Here is a 20,007-nt window from a genome sequence, read left to right as displayed (position 1 = left end):
CAAAACCTATGCGCACGGCGCATATCATATATGCTCACGCATCACATATGCTCACGCGTATCACATGCTCGCGCACCATATATGCTCACGCATATCACATCTGCGCGTGGCGCATCTGCGCGTGGCGCATATCGCATGCTCACGCATCATATATGCTCACGCATATCACATCTGCGCGTGGCGCATATTACATATGCTTGCGCATATCACTTCTGCGCATGAAACATCTGCGCGTGAGAATAAAGAGAAGACTTCGCGCATCCTCAGGATAGGCGCATATCACACGTGCACATAATCAACCTCGTCCTTATCCAAATCAGAATAAGGACAACCTTGATTGTGCTCGTCAGCAACCTTCCAGAAGGTATCCTTTAAGGAATAAGAATATGCTGATGTTGACAGGTACCAATGAAAGGTGGACAACTCAGCAAAACCCATGTGCTACCACGTGATTGCACATGGGTCAGGTGAAATACCCGGGTCAGAGAATAATCAATGAAAAAGCACCAGGTGTCCTAAGGACACGTGGCGCAAAGCAACAGGAGGAGGCCAAAAAGGCCCTAATGGGATCTGAGCCCAATCATTGGAAACCCTAACACTATAAATACCACACCACCTCCACAAGGGGAGGTAAACAAGAAAATACATTCCAATTCCTTACTCTCAGATTATTATTATCTTCTCCTACAATCTCTTATTCTCACACCGGAGGGTTACCCCAAAGAGGACCCCTCTGTCCCTTTCTGAGGGGTAAGTTCACGGTGCTGCTCGTTTTGTAGGTGGAAGAACTCATACTCCGGAGAACCATCGGTGAAATAGCATACTCATACCCGAGGAAAGTTGATCGTCTACCAGTGAGCCGATCCACGTTTCTTCAATTTTGTTATCTTTTCTAGTTATTTGAATATAAAGAGGTTAAGGTAAGGGTTTAAATCCCATGGGTAACAAAATATATTATAATAATTTTATCCTGCCAAACAAACCTAAACTTAGATTAGTTTTAGATGTTAAAAAGGTTTTTGATCTTCAAATATGTAAATCCCTAAATGTCTTGAAATAATTCAACATATCATAAACACATTAGCAAGTAAACCAAACCCCATATCTATAAAAATCCGAATTTTATAAATCAGCTTGAATCTACAATCTCCGCTACATAATTGCAGTTTCTAATATTGTCAAACTCTTGTGAACTAGCAACTAGCTCAGTTTTCTTTCATTGAACAAAATCATAATTACGATTGTAATGAGAAAGATTATGTTTTCTGCCACATAGGACGGCCCAAGATCGCGCTTCCATGTGTAGCAAGATACATAGAATTCAATCTACAAAAATTAAATGCACAAAAATTAGTTTATAATAATAATAATAATAATAATAATAATAATAATAATAATAAAATGAGTAAGAAGAAACTTACTTGTCAACATCTGGTGTGGCTAAGGGATCATATATTTCCTCCCTATGTTCCACAGGCGGTGCAACTCCCGCCACTGCACCCATATCCTGTTCACCTTCACCCTGGAAATCAATCACATCTTATAAATAATTAAATATCATATCATATTGAATAAAAGTTATATTGAAGTTTATAACTTGTTTTTAAGGAAATGCGAAATGATATACAATAACAATAGGAAAAATGGCTTGCCTGTTGAGGATACTGCACATAACCACCATACGCGCCATATGCATATAATGATGGATCTTGAGTTGCTCCATAAGCATAAGCATCATAACCTTGCCCATAACCATAATATGCACTGCTCCATTGAGTTGGATCGGGTTGTGGGGCCCACATTCCAGCTGGGTCCTACAGCATAAAATATTTTTTTGGTAAAAGTGCATATTAAACCTTTAGGCTTTGAAATTTTTAGTTTTCTTGACCATAATGTTTGACCTGCTTGCTTTTTCCCCAAGAAAGGTGGACAACAAGTTGACCAATCTGACTTCCATGCATCTTTTGAATTGCTTCTTCAGCAGATGTCCTGCATACCATACAAATATACAATATCCAACATGGAATGAGACATATATTCTTATTAATCATAAAGAGATGGTTACAAAAAGATTGAATAATTCATGGTTACAGAGTTTTTTATTATTATATTGATCAAAATTTTCAAACTAAACTATTTACGAGGTTTTATGCATTTGATTTAAACATTGACCAACTTTGACCTAGGCCAGTAAATGAACCGAACATTCAATGAACTGTTTGTGAACCATTTGACAAGAAGTCTGTTTATGTTCATATATTTAATAAATGAACGACCACGAACAACAATGTTTGCTCATTTAGTTAAACAAACTAACATAAACACATTGTTCGTTCATTTATGTTCATGAACGTTCGTTTACGTTCACTCATTTAAATCCATGTTCATTTATGTTCGCTAGTTCACGTTTGTTTAACTTATGTTCACTTACGTATTTTTCCACATTTTTATTTCCATTACATTTAGTCTAGTTTTATGTAATTAAAAAATCACCAATACAACTTAGCCTAGTTTTACTAACTTTTTAGGCACAGCAGCTTAATGTTCATGTTTACTTTTACATGATGTTCACTCAACTATGTCCGTTTATATTTGTTCATCAATGTTCAGTTATGTTTCTTCGCGTACGTGAACACATTCGTTTTCTTAATGAGCTAAAACAAACAAGAAAACCTTATTCATTTATTGTTCGTGTTCAATCATTTGTTAGGTTAAAGTAAAAAAAAAAAAAGAACATGCCCCGTTTGTGTTTGTTCGGTTCGTTTACAAGCCTATTAGACCCATTTTACCCATATCCCTTACAAATAAAATTTTAATTTGGCACATTGTAGATAAAAGATAACCCAATTCAGCCCAAATACAGGTAAATAGGCCGACACATAAGCGAAAACAGTTTTTTCTGACATTAAAGACTGACCTATTTGTAAACTGCACAAAGCCGCATCCTTTGGCTGCAGGGATCTTGACATAAACTATTTCTCCAAACTGCAAGAAAATCCGCCTCAATTCATCCTCTGTAATAGCAGGATCAAGATTTCCAATATAAACCTGCAATAAAAACAATGCATATAAAGAACACAGATAGATACAAAACCATATTTTAATACAGATAACTTACTGTTGTGTTAGTTGGATCAGTGTCCATAGGAATACTAGAAGCTGGATATAACCCTGCCAATAAATACAACAATACATTGTGTATTAATCATCATCTTCAACTCAAATTTGCAGATTTTAGCATCCATTAAGGTGTAAAAAAGTGACCAAAATATTCTATATATGATCAACCATCTAATACTTTTTATAACTAATTTAATACATAAAAAAATCTAAGCATATATAATTTCAACGATTATAGTTTTTTCTTGCCAGCAATACTAACAATGAAAATGTGGTGAAAAGTTTTTAAAATGAATAGCATATAGGGCAACGAGTAATCATGGTTCTTCCTAAGTGTGAAGCTGATCATTCATACCAATTATTTGACCCCTAAATAACCAGATATACAAAGTCATTATATTCATACATTTAAAATAAAATAATGTGACTTTAAATATCCCAGTAAATCATAATAAAGTTATAAAGTGTAAACATTAGTACAAGTTTAACTAAATCAATTAGAATGAAAAAAAGTGAAGGTGTGCAGGAAACTGAAAGACGGAACCAAAATATTGAAATAACCAAACCCAACTAAAAACAGATGGTTTGGTTTTATGTTTTAGAAAAAAACCAAACATTTGGTTCGGTTTCCATTTTGCATGTAAGTAATGTAACTAAACCCAAAAACGCCAAACAGAACATATGGATTTTCATATTTTAATTTTAACAAGTTTATAAAAACTTAATAAAAAGTATTACCCAGATACTTTAGCCCAAATCAATTAATTATTAATTAACAAAAAATATCTAAAACCAAATTCAATATTTTGGGACAATTTTTTTCGGCCCACAATTTTCAAGCCAACCTGGAAAAACCGAAAAGACCAACCCATGCCGAACATGAACGGTTTTGAAAAGCATAAAACCAAAATTCTCAGTTTTTGGTTCAGTTTGAGCCAAAAACTGTCTCAAACCAGCCTATGCATACCCTTAGGTGAATCCTCAATACATACAGTAAAGAAACCAGAACCCTAGAGAAACCTAACTTGGGCCTACGGGTCATATGTTAAGTTGTTAACACACACATTTACCCCAATCCCAATCTACCTAGACAACTCATCCTCTCTCTCTATCATTTGATGTAACATATTCTAACCTACAATAAAACACATTCAAATGATAATACATACCTTTTGGTGCAACATATTGCGGTTGAAAAGCAGTGGGCTTCTTTGGTGTTGCTGCACTAATTCTCATAGGTCGAGTCGAGCAATAAATCCCGTTCATTTCAGTCATTGCTCGGTTTCTTTCCATCTCATCCGCAAACTTAACAAACCCATACCCTTTTGAACGACCCGTGTTTGCATCAGTCACAACTTTGGCACCTCTAACAGATGGATACTGAGTCCTAAAAGTCTCTTGCAATAAATGATCTGTAACATCGGGTGCTAAATCGCCTACAAATATAGAATGGTCCGGAGCATCGGGTCGTCTTTCTCCAATCCCTGAAGATGCCCAATTTAACCTGAAAGTTAACTCGGTTCCAGGAACTTGTGTTCCGTTGTATGTTTGAAGAACAGTTTCCGCTGTTGCATGTGAAGCAAATTCAACAAATCCATAACCTTCTGGAAGCCCTGTTGCTTTGTTACGAATTACCTTTATTGAAAGCACCTGGAATTGCATCATAAATGCCATAATCAAGACTTAATTGTCAAACTTTGCTACATCTGATTTCAAATTTCAAAACTAATATGGTTTTCAGTAGAATTACACAAAACAATAAGATCAATTTATACCGCTAATTATGAGATCCTTATAATTGACGTTTTCAGTAACGTGTTTCCGTGGTTAATATCTGCAATAACTGAGAATAGGTGTTTAAACGAGCCAAGCTGCTTGCGAGCTACTCGAGATTGGCTCGCAAAAAGATCGAATTGAGCTCAAGCCTAAAAATAAGCTTGTTCAATATAGGAGTTTGAGCTCGAGCCCACTCGCGAGCCTAAACAAGCCTTTTAATTGTATAATTTTGATTTAATGTATAATTATTTATTAACAATCGTTAAAAATAAATAATAATATATCAGTGTTGTAAAACGCGATCAATTCGGCCAATATTACTCATAATCAATCAACCTCAGCCAGAACCAGATGTAGTCGGTCAACTTGATCAACTTCGACATTATATAATTTCCTGAAAACATCTTTTTTAATAATTTACTATGCTCAAATATTATATATTATGTAATGTACAAAATCATAATTAAAAAAACATACGTAACAAATAATTATAAAAAAATATACAAGATAATTAACAAACTAAGAACAACCCGAGCCAAAGCCCGAGCTTGAAAAACTACTCATGGGGCGAGCTTGAGCTTTAGAAATAGAGCTCGAAACAAGCCAAGCTCAAGCTCCCTATAATTTAAACGAGCCGAGTTCGTTTACAATATTTTATAACCCTAAATTTCAAATTTTGGTGCATTTGATTCCAACCCCTAATTCTTCCAATTTCCAAAACCTGTACAGTTTCCGGTACAATTAAACAACAATCATCAATTTAAATTGCTAATTACAAAATCCTAACAATCAGTTTTTCCAGGATCATGCTTTGACGGTTAATTTCTGTGAGTATGAAACCCTAGAGGATACAAATACACAATAGAAATAAACATAAGCAGTAATTAGTGCAATTAGTAACCTCATTAGTGGCGGCAAACCATGAATGAAGGTAGGATTCATCAGCCCAGTAAGGTAAGTCACCGATCCATAGCGTACGGATTTCTTCGTGAGTGGTGGGCTGGTGGTATGGCTGCGACGGCGGCGGCGGCGCACCGTAGGCGTACTGTGGTTGGGGTTGTGCGGTCATCATCCATGGCTGTTACACACCCTGTGCTTCCATTGTTATTATTATTATTAGTTTTGTTTTTGTTTTTGTTTTTGCTTTTGTTTTTGCAGCTTCAGAATATTATGTGTACAAGTTAGAAGTTAGAGCCCATGACTATCTTAAGGATTATGTTTATGGTACGGTTTGGGTAGATGTTTGTTAGAAGTATTATTACATGTTCGGGATGTTTTGAACGTATGGTATTTTCTTTGGGTTCGTTTTCGTTTGTCATCACCACGCACACACTTGCACCTTAAACCCTCGTCAATCCTCCCGAGACAAATTATACATTATCATCTTTGTCTTTGTTTTTTCCCGCTTTCAGAGTATATATTTATGTGTACAAGTTAGAACTTTTAAAATGTTTACGGGTATGGTTCGAGTAGATGTTTATTGCATGTTTCATTACGTGCTCTAGATGTTTTGAACATACGGTATTTTCTTTGGGTTCGTTTTCAACTTTTCGTTTGTCATCCTATTTCTTTTGAACAACCAACCAAAAAGTTATTATAAACACCGGCAAGGAGAAAGTCCACCGAAATACTGACAACAATCTACACCCAAAAACATAAAACCGATACCACACCCACGCTTACTTACACCTTAAACCGGACACCTTGGTTTGTCTATTCTATTATATTCTCGATGTTTATCGTCGTAATCATTCCCCTATTGCAAGTCTTGGTCATTCAAATAGATGCTTTCGCAATCTGCTATTTCTTGGACATTCAATTGATCCCTAATTTATAGGTTTCTTTGTTTTCTGATTTCTTGTTTTTACAATCTGCAACTGCAATCTGGTGAATGGTTTGTTGATCAATCCGATAACTGGTACTTGTTTCTTGCTGTCCTAACGAGTTGGTCTGTGATTTCATGATCATGGTCATCGTCATCATCAGTATCCGAACTATGAACCACGACGCTCTCTTTTAACCCACGTTGCCCAACACTAGCATCCACCTCGTCACAATTCGGGATCCTTTGACCGTTATGATACACACACATCTCCGGAAAAGACAAATGCTTCGAACTCAAAATCTTCTTCACATCTTCCTTCATCTTAACCGTTAACCTCGGCATCGAATCCATCAACGCCGGATTCTCCACCACTCGACATGACACCCCTCGGCCCAAAATATCATTCAACCGCTTATTCAAATCATTAAACTTATCCTCGCACTGCTGCGGCGACACTTTACAGCCTTTCGTTACCATGATCTTCGACACCGTCTTCCATTTCCCCTTCTTATGTAAACATTTTCGACTCGAACCCGCAGCATCACCGACATTATTAACATCATCGTCCCCGACGCAGCCTACAACCTGGATTAACAACCGGACTCGGGTATCGGACCATTTCATTCGGGGCCAGGGTGAATTGACCTTTCTGCCCTTGGGTCTGGTGTTGCCGAAGGTTAGATAGGATGAATTGGGGTTAGGGTTTAGGATATCGGTTTCCATAAAGGTTAGAGATTGGTGTTCTTCATCCATTCGATTGGTTAGATTCATTGGGTTAATTAATTACAGTGATGATGAATATGCAATTAAACTGGATCTGAAATTGGTACTGGTAAAGCTAAATAATTAGTATTAATTAAATAAAGGAAAGAGGGAAAGAAAGATTACCTAAGTTGAAAGGGGTTTGGTCTGAAGTAGTTAGAAGCAAATCTGAAGAGGTTCGGTCTGAATTCATGTTGTTTGTCGTTGACGTAATCTAGTATCAATCAGGTTTAAGGACAACAAAAATGACGTAGTCTAGGTGAATAAAAATTTATTAACTTTTTGGAGGAGGAATGTACGTGTGACTAGCGATGTCGTTACTTTTATCGATTTGGTACCGGTAACAATACTTATAATAATGGTATAGGCTCTGTTCGGTTTAGTATAATACTGGTTTTTTCTAAATTTTGTATGAAATATCGGTATCAAATAATTCTGAATTTCTAATCGGGATTTTCGGGATCGGTACCGGTCGGTAGTACCATCCCGAGCTCATCCCTATAGGTGACTCAATTAAGGAAACCGGGATATTTGTGATCTTCAGTTTGTTGAGCCATTGAGCCACCCGTACGAAATACCTAGACAATTCTCTGTTTGTTGACCGTTAAAAAAAACTTTTAGACTATTCTATAATCTATCACCTTAATAAATACTTTTAGCTTACGCCACCCATAGTGGAGCGTTTTGGAAGGGAAACGCACCCAAAACACTGGGGACACCGCCCCCTTGCGTTTTGAGGGGTGTTTTGAGTCCTGAAATGTCTCCAAGCGTTGTGGAGAAGACGTTGAAGTTGGAAGGAGGTTGGGCCAGAAGAAGAAGAATAAGGAGGAGGAGGATAGAGGGCGTTTTACCCCTCCCTACTACAGATGTCTTATGAATTTGATGCATTAACACGTTACTTAAAGAAATGTAACATGTAGAAAGGTTGACACATGGCGTAAATACGAAGGATTCGTCGTTCTAACAATAAATGGTTCCCTAGTTAATGTAACCAATAAAAATTAATACATAACACGGATACAAAAGGGTCGTTTTTTTGCGTCATTCCATATTTAGGAAGTCCTTCATGACTTGTTAATATGACGGCAAACATTTCAGGTTCAAACAAAAACTTAACACGTTACGAAGATGTAAAATCTTAGGAGTAACCATTCGCCATTTTACATCATTTTAATGTTTGTAATACTTTTTATAACAAACAAGTAATTGTATCCACGCGTTGCAGCGGACAGATTAAATACATTATGTTTGCATTAGCTAGTTTGCATTGTAGCGAGTACGTGGCAGAAAGTCGGTCGGTATCAGTTCGATGTGTTACTATCAAAGTATTGTGGCAAAAGTTCATTACCAAAGTTGAATGAACCAAAAAGTAAAGATGTAAGCGTGAAAACTTCATTACCCAAGTTGATGAGCCAAAAAGTAAATATATAAAACAAACATTGAGGGGCCAAAAAGTATATATGTGAAACTTGTTTGGCAATTCAAAACTAATCGTACGTTGCGATTAGCACACGACGGGAAGTCGGTCGGTATCGGTTCAATTCATAATGACAAAATTTACGTGGCAAAAGTTTAATTACCAAAGTTTAGTAGCCAAAAAAATATATATGCGAAACATGGAAAACTAAAGTTGATGAACGTATACACGTGAAACTTAAATTTGAAGGGCCAAAAAATTATATATGCGAAACATGAAAAGCAAAAGTTGATGGAAAAAAAACGTATACACGTGAAACTTAAATTTGAAGGGGCAAAAAAGTATATATGTGAAACTTAAAGTTAAGGATTAAAAATATATATTTGTCAACTATATTGACAAAACTCTTAGAAATCAATATAGCTATGTAGACATAGAATGATATTAATGTAAATATTGTTGTAACTACCAATGTTGAAAGTGGAGATGCTATGCACAAATGTAAGAAACTAATTGGGGTTTCTCATGAATAGTAAAACTTGTGAGATGACAAACATTTGGTTTTTAATATATATATAATTTAGTCTATAATTTCGTTCTTCTTCTATAACTTTTGGTTTCTTATTCAACTCTCATAGCTTTCTTATTCATCGTTTATTGCTTTCCATGTATGGAAATCATCCACTAGCTTAACAAGATTCGTTTCTACAAACATTTCAATCTGCATTCTGCAATACTAAGGACTTATGTTGTATTTGTTATTTTCATTTATTTCATTTATTTTATATTTATTAAAAACTTCCAAATGAGTCTATGAAGTCGTTGGAGTCGACTATGTGATGTGAATCCAAATTCAAATCCAAAGCCAATAATAAAACAGAACTCTACAGATTCAAATTAAAAGTTTTACACCAGGAGACGATAGAACAATTTGTCTAGTCTGTTTGTACATTACAAGCTTGTATATTGTGGATTTATGTAAATGTGTATCTCGATATACTAACTCATTGACTTGAGCATTGGAGAGTGCTCTCAAGGCTTCACTCCTTGGGTCATCTTCTAACCGGTTTATTTGTGTGTTAGGGCTCGAATCAAAGCTCGGGAACAGCTAAGAAACACTAGGCACATGTCAGCACGACAACAAATCCCAACTCAGATTTCACAGTAAGCATCAAATGGCCTCCATAATCTTGTACAAGATACGTGTTTTTCTATCTTTTTTGTGTTGGGTGCAAATTAGCAAAGCGAACAGTATTAGTTCGTACAAGAGAGTGAAGAGACCATGTGTTACATGTATAGCAAGTCAAAACTCAATATAAAAAGAAATAAGGTTATTCAAATTTTTTTACAAGCTAAAAAGTCAAATAGGAAGTCAAAATCAAAATGAAACATCAAGTCAACAGCATTATAACTTTCATGTATGTAAAACTTTTTTACTAAATGGCTAACATAGTTACTTTTCTAGCCCGTTATTAGGAGCTCAACGCAAATAATTTCCGCACAAGCTAAAAAACCTTTACTTTTTTGAGTATGCAAAGGGCTTCTTGTATGTCTGCAAGAGGAGTGATGAACACACCACACTAATAGAAGAAGCAGCCATAAGAGCTCCAGCCAACCAAGGAGGTAACCGGATTCCAGTGAACGGGAATAGAACTCCGGCTGCGATAGGCATGCCGAGTATGTTGTAACCAAGGGCCCACACATAGTTGAGATGGACTCTAGATATTGTCTTTCTTGAGAGATCGACGGCTGTGATCACATCTTCCAAGTTGCTTTTGATGAGCACTATGTCAGCAGCTTCAATTGCTACATCAGTTCCTGCACCAATCGCCATTCCCACATTGGCTGCAACGAGTGCTGGTGAGTCGTTTATTCCATCTCCCACCATTGCAACTGTCTTTCCTCTTGCCTGCGGGTCGTACTTTGTGTTATCAGATGCTTGACCATTTTATTGACCCGAAAATACTATTGGTCGAATGGTCACAAGGTTGGTTTAAACCTATTTATAGCTAAGGCTGACCTTAACAAGTCAAATAGGTAATATAATAAATATTGAACCATCGAACTATTGTAATCACGTCTGGAGGTGTAAACAAGCAAGCCACTCATGAGCTACAATATGTAATTGACACACTAAAAGCTCGAATCAGGCCGAGGTTAAATGCGCTTGGGCCCAGGCTTATATTAGAGCCAGTTTAATAAACAAGCTTGAGCCCAATCTTCACATCTCGAGCTCGAGCCCATTATGTATATAACGATTATAAAATATAATATTAATATATTTACATAATAATAATTATTATATATAAAATTATGATAAAAATAATTTAAAAATATATATTATGTTATTTATAAAAAATATAACTATAAATACATATATAAATAATTAAAATATATATAAATATAACTAAATAACTATTAAATAAGTAACAAACATTGCTCGAGTATGCACGAGCTGATCTCGAGCTTTAGAATAAAACTTTAAACGAGTTGAGCTTGAGCTTAGACAGGCCCGGCTCGGCTCGGCTTGTTTACACCCCTAATCATATCAAACACACTAATTATCTAGCAAAAAAGACTCTTTGATTAAAAAAATATTCCCGGTCAACCACCTTTGACCGCTTGTCCATCTCTAATGGCCCGATTATGGTTTTTTATATTTGATTTGTTATATTATACAATGAAATGGCACGAGTAAAACAAGTTTACCTGCAAATCTTTTATCCTATCGGCTTTACCCAAAGGATCAATCTCAGCATACACACTTTCAATCCCAACCTCTTTTGCTATGGCGGTTGCAGTTGACCAGTTATCCCCAGTTACCATAATACTGTTAACGTTCATTGACTTGAGAAAAGTTATCACGTGTGCAGCCTCTGGTTTGACTGGGTCAGTGACTGCAAAAGCACCAGCAACCTTCCCATCAACCGCCACTACTACACACGTGCGTGCCAGTTTTTCATTATCTGAAAAGTAATTATCGACCTCGGGGTCAACTGGAACATTAGATAACCTCATTAGTTTCTTGTTCCCAACAAAAACCGTTTTGTCTCCAACTTTGCACCCCACTCCGGCTCCAGGGTGCTCCTCAAAGTCCTTCACCACTGAACCGTTTCCAACTTGCGATTGATGATCCTGTAGTTTGTTCTTTGAATGCTCCACAATGGCTTTTGCTATTGGGTGCTCACTGTTTGCCTATAAATATATGAAATATCTGTTCAGTATTGGAAACTTCTAGGCCTGTAAATGAACTGAACAAACACGAACAGGGCATGTTCGTGTTCATTCATTTAACTTTAACCGAATAAACGATCGGACATGAATAGTTAAAAGAATGGGGGTTTCTTGTTTGTGTTTGTTCTTTACACTTTAACCGAACAAACGATCGGATAGGAATAGACGAATGGTTAAACAAACAGGGTTTTCTTGTTCGTTTCCGTTCATTAAGAAAATGAACTTGTTCATGTGCATTAATAGTATAAACGATCATTTCACGAATGTAAACAGATAATTATGACTGAACATAGACGAACGAATATAAACAAACATAATTGAGCAAACACCAATTTGAAAGTATACATGAATATTAATGCATTGGGCCTAAAAAGTAATACAACTAAACTAAATTGTAATGGATGATATTTTTAGTTAATAAAACTAGACAAAATTGTAATGGGCTTAACAATAAATGAAAACATCAAAGAATGAACATGTATGAAAAACATAAACAAGGGTTCCCGAACATAAATGAATGAACGAGACATGTGTTCATGTTCGTTTAGCCAAATTAACAAAAAGTTTTGTTCATGTTTGTTCGTTTACTGAATAAACAAAATTCCCGGTGAACGGTTCACTGAACATTCAGTTTGTTTACAGGTCTAGAAACTTCAACTCGTTTAATGGATCAATCTGGGTTGTGTATAATCTCAAACAGGTCAAATAAAAAAATGTAGCTGAAAGGGAAACATGCCAAATGGGAGACCAAAGTCCAATTTTATTATACAGTCTCCTTCAATTGTTTTTACTCATAAGATTTGCATAATTTCTACAAAAAAATTGTTTTGTACTCATTCTTAACAAATTAATTATTTATTAAAATTGGGTTTAAATTCGCCCAAAGTCCACTTATATTGCATACAGCCTCTTAAATTGCTTTTATACAAAGATTTAGACTATCACTATAATACTATTGTTTTTGTAATAAACTTCAGCACATTAACTATTTATCAAAAACTTTAAAAGTAAAGTGAGTATGTGGGTCAACCCAACCCAACCTGGTCATTTTGACAAGTGCTAAAATGACCCACTTTGAACCAGAAGTCAAATCAAGTATCACAAAAAATTAACAAATTTGACACCAACCATATAATTAGTGAAGTAAACGTTGCGAAAATATAGACCCACCTCAACAGCAATTGCAATATTACAAAACTCCTCCATTGATATTTCAGAAAAAAGCACAGCACTAACAACTTCCGGTTTTCCAACAGTCAATGTTCCCGTTTTATCAAAAACAATTGTGTTAACCTGCAACATCCAAACATAACTCAATAAACCATCAAATAATCCATAACATCATCCCAAAACATCACAAAGTACCTTGTGTGCTTTTTCGAGTGCGTTACCACCCTTAATAAGGACACCCTGTGTAGCACCCTTACCAGTTGCAACCATAACTGCAGTAGGTGTGGCTAGACCCAATGCACAAGGGCATGCAACAACTAAAACAGAAATTCCAAACTGTAATGCAAGCTCAAATTCATCCATTGCATTTGGTATCCAGCTTTTTGGATAAAGTCCAAATGCACCGGGAATAAACCATGCCAACCATGTCACAAAAGCAGCTGCAACAACCTGAAAAATCAAGATATTAACTAGTCGACATTATAAAAAAAAAGTCCACACATCATGACTTGGATAAAGGTGTGAACTTCTAACACGACATGTACCTAACACAAAATTCATGGGTTTGGGTTTGGTATAAATAGGTTTGGGAAAAGGTCGAACCCACGAGCCCATTTAGCTAAACGGGTCGTGTTCGAGTCAGCCCAATGGGTTCGCTGGTTCACCCGTCTGACCCATTTATTGTTTTAGAATGTAATTTATGTAATAAATTAAATGGGTTTGCTATCTTATGCCACATTGCCACAATTTAAAAATAAAAAAGAAATTAACATATATTTTTATAATTAAAATCTAATTGTTTTACATGAAATAATAAAACTTCGAGCCAAACGGGTCGTGTTTGGGTTTACATGTCTGACACAATTTTCGAGTCCTGGTTGTGTTCAGGTCCGTGTCAAATATTCTGTGACGGGCCAAACCGCGAAGACGACCTGTTTAAAACCCCTAAGTTGACTAGTCAAACAGGAGGTTTGGTAATGGATTCAGGTAAAAAGCAAGCAATTTATTTGCACGGGTTGTTTGACTGTAAACACTTATTGTCTAACAGTTTTTTTCTAACATATGATTGGTGTGTCAAACATGATTACAACAGAAGCATTATTTGAATAATAGTCATGTTATATATAAAACTATGCTAAAACAAAATAAAAAATAATAATAATAATAAGAGTTTAACTCACCGCAGGTACAAAAAACCTCGATATTCGATCAGCAAGCTTCTGTACAGGAGCTCTTGCAAGTTGAGCAGCCTCAACTATTTGTACAATTTGTGAAAGTGCAGTTTCTGACCCTATGTGAGTCACCTTGATCAACAAGCATCCATTTTCATTCACAGTCCCACCAATCACCTTAAATTATTTCAAAAAAAAAATAGCATGCTAATCATTAAGCAATTCAAATTCAACAAAAAAAAAATAAAAAGAAGAAAACAAAGCAATTATACCCTGTCACCGGGACCTTTAGCAATTGGAATAGCTTCACCTGTGATCATACTTTCATTCACATAACCATGACCATCAATAATAACCCCGTCAACTGGAAACTTTGACCCGGGAAATATCTTTAAAATGTCGTTTTTCTGTATTAGTTGAGAACTAATTTCGGTTTCTGAAATTACATTTCCATTATTATCCATTGTCAAAAGACAGGCTGTGTCGGAAGCAAGGTCGGTCAACTTTGCTAAAGCATCAGATGTCTTTCCTTTAGCTATAGACTCCAAATATTTACCCAAAAGAATAAATGATATCAGCATTGTACTTGTTTCAAAGAAATCTTGTCCCTCAAATGCATCTGAAAACATTGCTTTGATCACTGTGTATACAGAATAAAAGTAAGCAGCATTAGTGCCGAGTGCAACCAGCACATCCATGTTAGCAGATTTTCGCCTTAATGCATGATATGACCCCACATAAAACCTAAAATAAAAGTTAAAATAAGTATTTTTGAAATTAAATAACAAAATGGAATTAAGAAAATTACCTTACCTTTTACCTATAATGAACTGTACCGGTGTGCAGAGGATCCACCTCAAAACCATTCCAACAGTAAGCATGTTAAGAAGTTTATAGTTTAACCAGTTTCCATAAGGTGGAATCATTGGAAGTACCATAGAGAACAACAAAAGCGGAACCGAAAATAAACAGCTCCACAAAAACTGATTCCTGTATATTTTAATTTCATGGTTTTTCTCGGTTTCGTGTCGTCTTTCTGGCACGTATAAGCTTGTATCTATATAATTGTCTACCATAAAATCCTACGTGTCGCTCTCAGATTGTCCTTCCATTCTCTAGAGCCACCAAATTGATTGATTTATAAATGGATGCTTCTCATGCATTTGACCCGAAATCGCGGGTATGGATCTTACCAAACCTAGATAGTATCTAAATGGGTTATAACATCTCATTTATTTTTGAAACTCTTTCTTAATCAAACAATAATTTTCGAGGATCATGGGTCTCACCAAACCCGGATAACTCTTAAACGGGTTATAACATCTCATTTATTTGTGAAATAACCCCTTTAATCATAAAAGAATAATTTCCACGGGTTATGAGTCTTGCCAAACCCTAATAGCTCTCAAATGGGTTATAAGATCTTATTTATTGGTAAATACTTTCATCCTCAAACCCTAATTTAATTTATCTTCTTTACATGTTCTCCATTGATGGTCTATCAACTCTATCGCCGGTTAACTTCCGATAATACCCGCTATCGTCAACTACATCAACGTCCCCTTTTTCATTAGACAAATATTTGTGGTTATGTTTGTTCACTTAAAAAAATTAACATGTTCGTGTTTGTGTATTTTTGTTCGCTTAAAAATCTAAAAAACTTACACATCTCAATTGAAAATACCTAAACGCAAAAAATATAATAACAAACTAATATATATGTATTAAATTAAAATAAACTACGTTAAAAAATAAAATAAATAATCATAAAATAACAAAACAATTAATACAAAAACTTAAATAAACTCCCGTAACACGAAAGGATCAAACCAGTTTTTGTATATTTCACTAAGTTAATAGTTTTCAAATTCCTTGTATTTTTAAATCATGTTTTCATTGACTTTAATAAAAAATTACCTTTAAGTAAAAGAAAGAGAGAAAAAGAACATGTTTCAACTAGGGTTTGAACTTGAACATGTAACCTTTAATAAAGAGAAAACAAGTAAACACTCCGTTTTCATTTTTATCAATGATCAATTATCTATATAAGATAATTTTTTTTATTTGACTTAATAATAAAATGAAGTATTATATCAAATTAAACTTTAAAAATCTATAAGACACATTATTAGTGATTATATTATACTAACGATTTAGGTGGTATATTCTATTAAAAATCTTGCTTTTCTTTGTGTTAATAATATTTAGTGTTTGGGATTTTACCATCAAACTTATACACAAAATAAAAATCTTTATTTTCAAATGATCTACTTGAATCGTCATAAAATGATTATGGGTTATTGTGTACATTATATCACCCACACCTAACAACGCATGATAGTCTTGTTAGCGACGAAGATAAGCGATGGTGTTAGATAAGACGGTGACAATGATGAAGGGAGAGCTAATAGATCAATGTTAAAGGAACAAAGAAAGTATTGGTGAGTTGGTTTTTCTTTTTATATATATAGCAAAAAGATTAATGATTTAATGGTCATTTCATGTGCACGTACAGCAACATGCATTTTTAATGTCTGTTAATTTTGCAACCCAACTGTGCTTTCATATCTTAGAATTTTAGGACTAAGTTTGTGATTTTCTAATAATATCATAGGATATTTCATATAATTAATCGGTTAGTTAATGTATGAGAAAAAAGATTAAGTACAACAAAGAAGCAACACTTAACGTGGTCTTAAATGCAAACTTCCCATCTAAGTATAACTAAAGGCTTGGTATCATGAATTGTGAAAGAGACTTGAATGGCTTAGATTTTTAATAGTTGGGTATGTGGGGCTTGTGTTATCAATATTGATCCAAAAAGATGCATTTCTTGTGTTAGTATCAATGGTTGCTTTCCTCTCACACCTATCTAGGTTTGGTTCATGGAAGTAACAAAATATAAAACGTGTAGTCATAACTCTCCACATCCAGACATTATGCGTCACGTGACGCCCAGTCAAAGTTATGGTTTTTTACAAAAACATGTTGTAGTCATAACTCTCCACCCCCAGACATTATGCGCCACGTGGCGCCCAGTCATCATTAATTTTATTTGTTTTTTTAAATACAAAAAGCAGAAAGAAATATTCTAAGTTTTTAACCATGACACTTTCTCTGCACTTTTGAAAAAGTAAAACCCATAACCTGAGTATAATCCATAACCTCAAACATATGAAGGTTTCAATCATATCAACACCCAAAATAATAAAATACAACAATGACAATCACTTTCCTTCTATCTAACGACACCAAAACCCTAGCTCTACCTCACCTCCACCTCTCCTCCAGTTATGACGGATCTCAGCCAGATCACCTCGACACGTATGACGGCGACGGCGGCAGATCCAGCATATAATTGACTCTGAGACGGGCGGATCTGGATCTTGTTCAATACCCATCAGTTGTCCAATAATATTAACGGTCAAATATGTTGAAATTCGTGTCATTGTTGCGTTTTGTGGAAAACGCCGGAAAAAAGAAATACCCAAAACGCCGGCAGGGGCGGTGTGCCTCCGGCGTTTTGGCCCAAAACGCTGCGCAAAATACTCCATTACGGATGGTCTAAGTAGGTGTTTGGAATTTTTTTTAATTGCTTCTCCTTATAAGAAACTAAAAAAGTAACATGTCATTTATATTCCCACTCAATACTCCCTAGCTAAAATAAAAACAAACATTTCAAAACGAATTTGGATCAAACTAAACGGAATTGACCAGAAGTGAAGAATTTATTGAACCAAGTTATCCAATTATAAGGTTTTACATATCCAAATTGAAGCTACAAAGATCGGTTCATTGATTGAGATCGGATCAAATTAGCTCGATCGTGAATATGACTTTAGCAATGACCGACTACTTCCTGCAAAATGAACACTAATTAGGCTCACCAGAGAGAGACGGTTCTTTCTCCGACCACCCTCCAGCTTAAGAATCAATGTAGTACATGGTAGAGTAAAAGCGAGTGCAAATGCTCGATATGATGGCTAATGATTACCTCATTGTATTTGACTTGTTTGGGGTGTTTATTATTGTTACATCCTAACATTGTCAGGGCTCACTAGAAACAGAACGCTGATATAAATAGTTTATTAAAGGTTAGATTCATTCAATTATTAATCATGACCGAAGACCTTTATGGTCCATAAGTCATGACTCGCACATAATTGATCCGGTTTGCACTAGATGTTACTTACTTCGTCGAAGGAGTTGGTTATGCCTAAGGAGGAATTTTGTAGGTTCATCCGCCGATGACGTGGTATTTTGTCCATCTTATTAAGTTGCAATCTCTTTCATAAATAATTAACACCACTCAAAGTTTTTCAACTATTTCTTCGTTTACTTTTGCTACAAAAATTAATAAAATAAAAAGTAAAAACGAAAATGTCTTTTTGACGTATGGTGTTCGAAATGTTGACATTCCGACACAACTTTTTTGTTTTAAACCAAACATATATAACTTAAAAAAAGTAACAGAAAAAGATTTGTGTAAAGGAAAAGTGAATAGATAATGTTGCCAACTTAAAACTGTAAAACATTATTTATTTTAATATTATGACACTTTATAGTTAAATACCTAGAACTATTTTTCCTTCTTGATGTTTAGATTTCTTTTTCTCTTTTGACTTGAAAAGTTGTATCCACCTACAAATAAAATAGTGACGTGACAAAAAAAATATTATAAACCAAATAAATTTCTATATTAAGAGTAAAAATAGAAAACTGATTTATAAATTTTTAACTAAAATGATATGGTTTTACCAAAACAACATGATTTCACTAAATTTCACATTTGAAGATATATACAAAATCGAGGCTCTTAAAATTGACTCGATTAGCTAGCCTTGGCTTGCCTCGGTTAGACTCTTTAGCTCGCGTAGGTTTCAAATTCGAACTGTGGTTGAGTTCAAATTGACCCGGGTTAGCTCGGTTCGGCTTGTAAATATACGGGTTTTAGTAGTCAAGGTAACCTATATATAAATTTAAAAAAACATTATGAGTTAAAAAAAGTTAATATAAAAAGGTGACTTGTTTAAAGGTAAAAGTGAAAAGATGAGGTTACCCACTTAAATTGCAAAATTTATTTAATATTATGACACTTTAGTACCTAGAACAATTTTTCCTAACATTACTCTTGATGTTAGATTTGTTTCTCTTTATCATGACTTGAAAAGTTGTATCCACCACGTAACATAAAATAGAGACGTGCTAAAATATATCTATAAACCAAATATATTTTAATACTAAGAGTAGATATAGATGATTAATTTATAAATATTTAACTAAAATGATATAGTTTTACCAAAACAACATGATTTCACCAAATTTAACATCTAAAGATGTATAAAATATTCGAGGCTCGAGAGTCCAGACTCTCATAAAGTCTGCTCGGTTAGCTAGCCCTGGCTTAAATGCCTCGGCTAGACTCCTTAGCTCGCTTAGGTTTCAAATTCGAACCGAGCCGAGTTCAAGGTGACCTTAACCCTGACACGACTCGGCTAGTAAAGGTATGAGTTTTCATAGTCAAGGTAACC

At 35.0% G+C, this 20,007-nt stretch overlaps 2 protein-coding genes across 2 annotated transcripts; both read right to left on the bottom strand.

Annotated features, from left to right (window-relative positions):
• Nucleotides 1-1,037: 1,037 nt before the first annotated feature.
• LOC143615164 (polyadenylate-binding protein RBP47B'-like) lies at nucleotides 1,038-5,973 on the bottom strand. Its single transcript, XM_077088366.1, has 8 exons — nucleotides 5,798-5,973; nucleotides 4,290-4,770; nucleotides 3,119-3,171; nucleotides 2,918-3,048; nucleotides 1,902-1,989; nucleotides 1,653-1,814; nucleotides 1,422-1,522; nucleotides 1,038-1,326 (listed from the first exon to the last, which is right to left on the bottom strand). The coding sequence occupies exons 1-8, from the start codon at nucleotides 5,966-5,968 to the stop codon at nucleotides 1,257-1,259; spliced, it is 1,257 nt and encodes a 418-aa protein (XP_076944481.1). The 5' UTR covers nucleotides 5,969-5,973; the 3' UTR covers nucleotides 1,038-1,256.
• A 4,207-nt stretch (nucleotides 5,974-10,180) lies between these two features.
• On the bottom strand, nucleotides 10,181-15,523 carry LOC143615174 (copper-transporting ATPase HMA4-like). The gene is made up of 7 exons (XM_077088371.1): nucleotides 15,290-15,523; nucleotides 14,749-15,220; nucleotides 14,486-14,653; nucleotides 13,500-13,754; nucleotides 13,305-13,427; nucleotides 11,610-12,095; nucleotides 10,181-10,809 (listed from the first exon to the last, which is right to left on the bottom strand). The coding sequence occupies exons 1-7, from the start codon at nucleotides 15,412-15,414 to the stop codon at nucleotides 10,417-10,419; spliced, it is 2,022 nt and encodes a 673-aa protein (XP_076944486.1). The 5' UTR covers nucleotides 15,415-15,523; the 3' UTR covers nucleotides 10,181-10,416.
• Nucleotides 15,524-20,007: the final 4,484 nt, after the last annotated feature.

Source organism: Bidens hawaiensis, unplaced genomic scaffold (assembly GCF_021521415.1).
Source record: "Bidens hawaiensis isolate Kalapana, Puna unplaced genomic scaffold, B.hawaiensis_p1.1 tig00041925_1, whole genome shotgun sequence".
Classification (NCBI taxonomy): domain Eukaryota; kingdom Viridiplantae; phylum Streptophyta; class Magnoliopsida; order Asterales; family Asteraceae; genus Bidens; species Bidens hawaiensis.
The sequence above is the reverse complement of the archived record's forward strand: the minus strand, read 5'-3'. Positions and strand labels throughout refer to the sequence as shown.

What these genes read in the sequence shown, in the direction of transcription:
- LOC143615174 (XM_077088371.1), bottom strand. Translation starts at nt 15,414, where the DNA reads ATGGTACTTCCAATGATTCCACCTTATGGAAACTGGTTAAACTATAAA. An exon ending in CGAGGTTTTTTGTACCTGCG is followed by an intron (nt 13,755 to 14,485) that starts GTGAGTTAAACT and finishes TTGATTTTTCAG; the next exon opens with GTTGTTGCAGCTGCTTTTGT. An exon ending in ATAGGATAAAAGATTTGCAG is followed by an intron (nt 10,810 to 11,609) that starts GTAAACTTGTTT and finishes TACGACCCGCAG; the next exon opens with GCAAGAGGAAAGACAGTTGC.
- LOC143615164 (XM_077088366.1), bottom strand. Translation starts at nt 5,968, where the DNA reads ATGATGACCGCACAACCCCAACCACAGTACGCCTACGGTGCGCCGCCG. An exon ending in GGTTTGCCGCCACTAATGAG is followed by an intron (nt 4,771 to 5,797) that starts GTTACTAATTGC and finishes ATGCAATTCCAG; the next exon opens with GTGCTTTCAATAAAGGTAAT. An exon ending in GCAATATGTTGCACCAAAAG is followed by an intron (nt 3,172 to 4,289) that starts GTATGTATTATC and finishes ATTTATTGGCAG; the next exon opens with GGTTATATCCAGCTTCTAGT.